Source organism: Octopus bimaculoides, chromosome 29 (genome assembly GCF_001194135.2).
Source record: "Octopus bimaculoides isolate UCB-OBI-ISO-001 chromosome 29, ASM119413v2, whole genome shotgun sequence".
Taxonomy (NCBI): Eukaryota; Metazoa; Mollusca; class Cephalopoda; order Octopoda; family Octopodidae; genus Octopus; species Octopus bimaculoides.
This window is the reverse complement of record NC_069009.1, coordinates 3,787,112-3,795,015: the sequence shown is the minus strand read 5'-3', so window position 1 is coordinate 3,795,015 and position 7,904 is coordinate 3,787,112. Positions and strand designations below refer to the sequence as shown.

Below are 7,904 nucleotides of genomic sequence, written 5' to 3'. Positions count from 1 at the left end.
TAAACCCACACCCCACCAAAAATCTGGTACTATCCAAGAGTGGTCTCAGTGCGCAAAACATGTATGAGGGATTTTTTTAAAACAAAGTAAATAATTTTTTTTGTTGAATCTTTCCCGTCATACGTCGTTTTACGTTCTTCCAGGGTGTATTTTGGTGTGTGTATATTTGTCCCTCCACCATCGCTTGACAATCGATGCTGGTGTGTGTACATCCCCGTAACTTGGCGGTTCGACAAAGGGGATCGATAGAATAAGTACTAGGCTTACAAAGCCCTGGGGATCGATGTGCTCGACTAGAGGCGGTGCTCCAGCGTGGCCGCAGTCAAATGACTGAAACAAGTAAGAGAGTAATGAGTTCGTGTATAGACTTGGGCATGGCTGTGTTTTTTAAGTTCTGATTGCAAACACGTGTTTCCGGGTTCAGTCTCACTGCGTGGCACGTTCTGCCATGCCTAGGGGTGAATTTGGTTTCCTAACATCTCCGTCAGTGGTTCCGCGGAAAATATCCATTGAGGTCAGGTACATCGACAAAAAGATCCGGGGAATATATTACAATTAGGGTGTGCCGAATGAACGAAAGGTAATATCTAAATGTCTAAAAATCAATTATCAAATGCCATTACATGGAAACATTGATCGCAATATTTCGATTTATCTTGTTTCGAGTTATAATCAGGTCAAAGCTGAGGGACAACTTCTTGATAAAAATACCCGTCATCTGACTATATTCCTAACGCTGGCCAATTTTTACTCCTAAATATAATGTAACTATACAAAATGATGCAATATTTGCGATGTAATGATTTCAAACCGATCGGGAGAAAATACAAAAAAATTACTCATTTTACTGCAATTTCTAATTGCTCCCCCCCACCAACCTCTATACGCAACACAAAGATACAGAAAATATACAAACTACGAAACCATATACACATAAAAACCCCCCACTACAAATCGAAATATATATATGCACACCTATATACACATTATATACAAGATTAATATACACGAAACATTGCCCCACCGTGATCGTCCACTGCACGTGCGTGTCTCTCAAAAGCCACCGGCCGCCATCTTGAAAGTCTCTTACATTTACGCAAAACCCATATTTCACCACGAATTATCCATTAATTACACCGAAAAGTACAAAAGATTTCACTGAAATTTGCACACCGAGATGTTACATGTGAAGTAAAATGAAAACTTGCTGAATTGTTCATTATTAATAAAATAAACCGCAACATCTTTTTCATTCACAGAGAACTCGACATTTCACCACGTTATTTTCTAATTTCACCGAAAAGCCAAATAGAATTTACTGAAAATTGCATACCAGGGGAACATTTACGACTTTAACAAAGGAAATATGGTGAAAAATTGCTGAAGAATTTGTTAATTATTGATGAAAAATAGATTTCTATTCACTCACCCTGGACAGTGCATACGACCCATGTTGAGGAGTAGAGTGGGAAAGAAAGAGACCCGGATGTCAATATCCCATAATTCTCTCTTGCGCAGGTGGAAGATGGCTGTTTTAGTTGCGTATTTTCCTCTCGCTTACCGCTGATACTATAAAAAAATGATATAATAAAATATGTAATATAACATCAGATATGAAATATATATATATACATATACTCACACATACATATATACTCATTTCACCTCAATTACTACTTGAAATCCTGTTACCTATTTTGATTATATATATATATATATATATGTATAAATATGTATGTGTATATATATCTATACACACACACATCTATATATAAACATACACACATGTATATATAAAGTTGTGGTATATGTTTTATTAACTGTATATATACACGCACACACACTCGCACATACACATATATATAGTCGTAAAATCTCAATAAGAGATGAGAGTAGTAACTATACAAACAAATAAAGGTAATCGCCACATCTATGTGGCTGTTCGTGCTACCACTAATTTAACCCCAGGCAGATCTTCCGCCAGGCTGGTTATCGGTGCAGCGCTGCACCCTGAACATACAGATATTGCCAGCAGGGGAGCAAAGCCCTACTATCCTCCAGCAGACGACAGAGACACGTTGATGTGGTGATTATATTTACTTGTTAAGGCGGCGAGCTGGCCGTCTGCCGTTACGTTCTGAGTTCAAACTCCGCCGAGGTCGACTTTGCCTTTCATCCCTTCGGGGTCGATAAATTAAGTACCAGTTACGCACTGGGGTCGATATAATCGACTTAATCCGTTTGTCCCCTCTGTGTGTAGCCTCCTGTGGGCAGTAAATAAATAAGAAACTTTAGCACACCGGGCGAAATGCTTAGCGGTATTTCGTCTGTCTTTACTTTCTGAGTTCAAATTCCGCAGAGGTCGACTTTGTCTTCCATCCTTTCAGGGTCGATAAATTAAGTACCAGTTGCGTACTGGGTCAATCTAATCGACTGCCCCCCCTCTCCCCTCAAAATTTCGGGCCTTGCGCCTAGAGTAAAAAAGATTATCTTTATTTGTTAGTATAGTTGTTATTCTCATCTCTTATAGAGATTTTTCTGTTGTCGAAAGCAGGATATGCGAATCAAATGAAGTCACATGAAAATCGTAATGCCCAGATAGGTAATGATCTTGGATACCAATCGCTTCATACGACTTGTGTCATATGTCAAAAAACTTGTAAGACAATATCTGGACTTAAAAGACATCTGCTACTTCACAAAAGCATCCCTTCAGAATCAGATTCCAAAGGGCAAAGATATAGAAGAAACTTGAATAAAATCTGCCACTTGTGTTTTAAACTCTGTCAGTCAGTAACTGGCATATTTTTTATAGCTGGATGCCCTTCCAAACACCCACCAGTTTATGGTGTTGACTGGATACTTTTTAAGTGGCACCCGTACTGACAGCATCGCCAAGTCACTAGAAAGACAAAGGTCTTTTGAGAGGGAAGGGGGGCATTGGAAGAGGTTATCTTGTGTCAGATGATGAAAGGTTATAGTGAGACAGGGAGACAGAAACAGGTGTCTTGCTGTAGAGGAGGAACAAGATTACCCAGTCAGAGAGAGAGAGAGAGACCAGGAATGAGAACAGAAACGGGTGTGCTGCTGTAAAGGAGACACATGGTTACCCAACCTGAAAGGAGAGTAGGAGAAGGAGAGAGTGTGTGGGAGATAACAGGATAAAGATGGTAACTGAGTGTTGGGCATACTCACAGAGGACAGGGATCAGGAGATAAATGGGATGGTCAAATAAAAGAAGAGAGAGATAGATGGTGGCAAGTGCCAGAGCATACCCTTGAGGTTCGAAGGTCATAATAGAAGTGGCAGGATATTGCCAAAGAAGCATGAGTAGAGAGTGGGAAAGGAGAATGCAGTGAGTGACAAAAACCTGGGTATATAGAGTGGTGGGGGCATAGGCTACCGGATGACAATGGTACAGAGAAACAGGGCCATGACTGAAACAAGTAAAAGAATAAAATGCAGAACATGAACCATTGACACAAGCACAGACATGCACATCATCACCATTTAACACCTATGTCCAAAGCTGCCATGGGTTCTAACCCATGGTACGACTGATCTGACTTCTACTTTGCTTCAATGTCTACTTTGGCATGGACTCTATTGTTGTCTGTCCTCTCATATACCAACTGCCTACACCCTTTCTACCTATCAAGCTAAAGTCAGTAACGTCCTGTCTGATTTCTTTCTTACTAGGATCTTGGTTTTTGCTAATTTAACTTTAAGGCCTTTTGATACAAGATTTTGTTTTGACACCTGGAATGCGTTTTTTTTTTATACTTCTTTTATTTTTAAAAATTAAGATAAACAAAGTTCTTTTTTAATCTAAAATATACTCTCCTTCATTTTCTACAACGCACTTCCATCTATCTGCTGGACTTGCAAGGCCTCTCTTCCAAAACTCACTTGTCTGTAACAAAAAAATACTCCTCCAGTACTGTTCTGACCTCATCTACAGAATTCATATTTTTTCTGTCCACATGATTATGAAGACTGTGGAACAAATGATAACCAGATGGGGCAATGTCCGGTAAATATGGTGGGTGGGGCATCGTCTTCCATTCAATCTTTGGAATGTTATCCTTGCTGTATGTGGCTGAGCATTATACTGATGGAGGAACACCTTTCATCTGACACTCTAACCACTAAGCCATGCACCTTGACATATATGTGCCTGTGTGTGAAGACATGTGACCTAGTGCTTAGGGCGTTGCAGTAACAATAGCTAGATCGTGAGTTCAATTCCTGGACTGAGCAGTGTGTTGTGTCTGAGTAAAAAAAACTTCATTTCCCATTCCTCCAGTCCAATCAACTGTAAACAGATAACCCTGCAGTGATCAGGAGGGAATGTTGGCCTGTCTACGTAGACAGTGGGGTGGGATCATTCGAAAGCTAAAACGATGCAAAGCACACTGTGACCAGTGATGCACAGCAACATTCAATACTCTGATCAAAACAGTAATAAATATATTTATAAATGTGTGTTATTTCTTTACTACCCACAAGGGGCTACACACAGAGGGGACAAACAAGGACAGACAAACGGATTAAATCGATTATATCGACCCCAGTGCGTAACTGGTACTTATTTAATCGACACCGAAAGGATGAAAGGCAAAGTCGACCTCGGCGGAATTTGAACTCAGAACGTAGCGGGCAGACGAAATACCGCTAAGCATTTCGCCCGGTGCGCTAACGGTTCTGCCAGCTCGCCGCCATAAATGTGTGTGCGTGTGTGTGTCCCCTCGTCTTGACCTTGTGTGATCGATGTAAGAGAATTGTCAGTGACATTTCTATCATGGGAGAATCCTGAAGGTGAACTAACCAATTACAATAAATAAGAACTGGGTGAACTGTCAAAGAGGGTAGTTGGTTTAACAGTGAATACTGACATTATTTACATTTGACAGATATTTGTTCTCATCTTGTTGTTAACACAACGTTTCGGCTGATATACCCTCCAGCCTTCTTCGGGTGTCTTGGGGGGAAATTTCGAACCTGGATTCTCATTCCTAAGGCATTTTACAATGTTGTTGTTGTTATTATTATTATTATTATTGTTCAGTAGTTTTATTTTTATAATGTGCTTTCACTTCACTACCGAGCGCAGCTCTGTGCGCCTTGGGTATGTGCTGTGGTGCTCTTATGGTTACTGTATTGAAAGGGCTTTGCGTAGGATGTGTGCAGTGCCCAGTAGTGCAATTTTCTGTATGTTATATATATTTGTAAGTCCTGGTGTTTTTGTTATGTATTTGTCTGAATATTTTTTTATTATACCTAAGGCACCTACTATGATAGGAATTGTTTCTGATTTTAGACTCCACATTCGAGTTATCTCTATTTCCAGGTCTTTGTATTTTGAAAGTTTTTCCATTTCTTTTAGAGAAACGTTGTCATCTGCTGGTATTGATACATCAATTAGAAAGCATTTTTTTTCTTTTTCTCGAACTTGGAATCTTGGGAATATTAAGTATCAGACCTATGTTCAAGTCGTACAGGGTGCAGTCTGTCTTAACATATGTTTTTGCAATCTGTTCTTTTTAGATAATCTCAACCAACTATTTGTGGAATAACATTTTATACCAAGTGTGTATACCCGCATTGTAACAATTTCCAATCCTATTATCTGGCCATATCTAACTTTATATATAATATATATATTATATATATATTATCTTTATCTTATGATATTTACTTTGTTTTATATTATACTCATTTATTGTGCTTTTAATTATTAACTTTTCTATATGTGATAGTGGATTTTCATCGATGAGTTCATGAATCTTGGTTCTTTTCCCTAAAACTATATATTTTATATATATTTTACTCTGTAAAGCTCAATTTAATTTTAATTTTTTATAAATTGATTTTAATTGAGTTTTTACCTGTAATTTCGGATTTTGTCCCTAATATTATTATTATATATATATATGAAATATATATATATATATATATATAGAAAATCTTTAAATATTGTGATTGCATCAATCAATTTTTGAAAAAGAAACATAGATTTCCTCCATATCTCTAAATATGGAGGAAACATACAGAAGAGGAAGACCCAAGATGACATGGGATGCAGTGGTGAGAAACGATCTTCAAATGGTGAGCCTCACAGAGGGGATGACAAAGAACCAAGACAACTGGTGATTTGCTGTGCTTGAGAAGACCTGCCCAGCAATGTAAAATCCATGTCCATGAACCCCTCCTCTTTCCACAACCTACCCATGCTCACCATCACTGTTCTCCCACCTCCATCCATTCTCCCACACATGTCCATCTACCTGCCTGTTATATCCCTCCTCCCCACATCTAGTTCCCACTCTCCTTTTGAAATCTTGTGAATTCACCCACCTACCCATCCTCTATATACTGTCACTCTCTGTCAATATCTTCACCATCTTTCTCTCTTCTCCATCTGAGGAAGCTTTGTCTCTCTTCAAACATAAAACACCTTTCTGTTGCTCAATACTACCTCACCCCAGTTTAGAGGGGTGGGTCTCATCCTGTAAGTTAATTGGTGAAATCACTACTGTTGATGCCATGTAAAAAGGGCCCAGTACACTCTGTAAACTGGTTGGCATTAGAACAGGCCTCCAGCCTTAGAAACCACGACAAAACAGGCAGCAGAGCTTGGGGTAGTCTTCTGACTTGTCTATTCCTGTCAAACAGTCCAACCCATGCCAGCGTGAAAGACGGACGCACGAATTTTATATAATATATCTACATACATACACACATAGACAGACACAGAGAGAGTATGTGTTTGTTCCCCGTCACTGCCGGGCAACCGGTGTTGGCTTGTTTACGCCCCTGTAACATTAACGGTTCAGCGAAAGAGACAGACAGCATAAGTTATAGGCTTAAACAAAGAGTTCCAGGGTCGATTTGTTCGACAACAAAAGCTATTCAAAACGGTGCTCTAGCATGGCCACAGTCGAATAGCTGAAACAAGTAAAAGATAAATGACAACCGTCTTTACAAGAAAAAAAAAAGAATGAAAGAAAATAGTAAACAGCGAAGAATATTCTTTTAATCCTGGTACATTTTCTTACATTTATTTTAATATTTTGTAATTACGAAAAGTTTGTTTAAAAAACCGTTGCTGATACCAAAAAAATATACATATAAAAATCAAAGCAGTTTTATTGTCGTATCTGCAGCAAAGACAAACAATTTTTTTTAAAGTGTTGCTTCCGTTTTATTTTATAAAATCTAGTAAAATCTAGTTTTATAAATGTATTTTGTTACATTTTATAAATATATTAAAAAGATTTCCGGCGTTGAATAAGGTAAATACGAAAATAAAATTTGCAAAGATGGCTTGTTAAATAGTAAGATGGAAGAAGTGTAATGAGAGATTTTGCTAGAAAAGCAGGTTTTTGTTGCCTCCTTCGTCTGAAGTTGAATTAAGGTCACGAGTAGATGCTTTAAAAACAAGAGGCCAACATGACATACTCGTTTTCATGCAATTTACTCGAGAGTCGTAAAAGAAAACCGTTTTTCACAGGCACCGAAACACTGTATCTGGTGGAGCAGTTTGAAAAACACAAAGATATCCTCACGGCTAAGTTCTGTAGCACGGACACAAACCGCAGGAAAAACAACATCTGGTCTGAAATCACGGTTGGATTACATTTGAGGAACCCAGGCGTTAAAAGAACCGTTCGTGAGGTGAAGAAAAAATGGAAAAATATCGTATCTATGGCAAAAAAAGAAGCGGTGAAAGCGGCTGAACACACCAACGACTCGACACCGAACACTAGGATTTCGGAAATAAGCCAACGGGTTCTGGATCTATTCGCCTATCTGCCAGCCCTTCAGAACTTGCAGGTTTTGGAGAACGGACATGAGGATATCTCAGAAATGCGAGGTTATTACGGCGAAGGTGAGAGCAGCAG

General features: G+C 38.8%; 1 protein-coding gene across 1 annotated transcript in view; it reads right to left on the bottom strand.

The window, feature by feature from the left end:
* LOC106879554 (phosphatidylserine synthase 2) overlaps nucleotides 1–7,904 on the bottom strand; it is a 118,022-nt gene that overhangs the window by 7,105 nt on the left and 103,013 nt on the right. Inside the window, exon 12 of the mRNA XM_052977871.1 lies at nucleotides 1,430–1,569. Within this exon, the coding sequence (XP_052833831.1) occupies nucleotides 1,430–1,569 (140 nt within the window). The remainder of the gene's footprint in view (nucleotides 1–1,429; nucleotides 1,570–7,904) is intronic.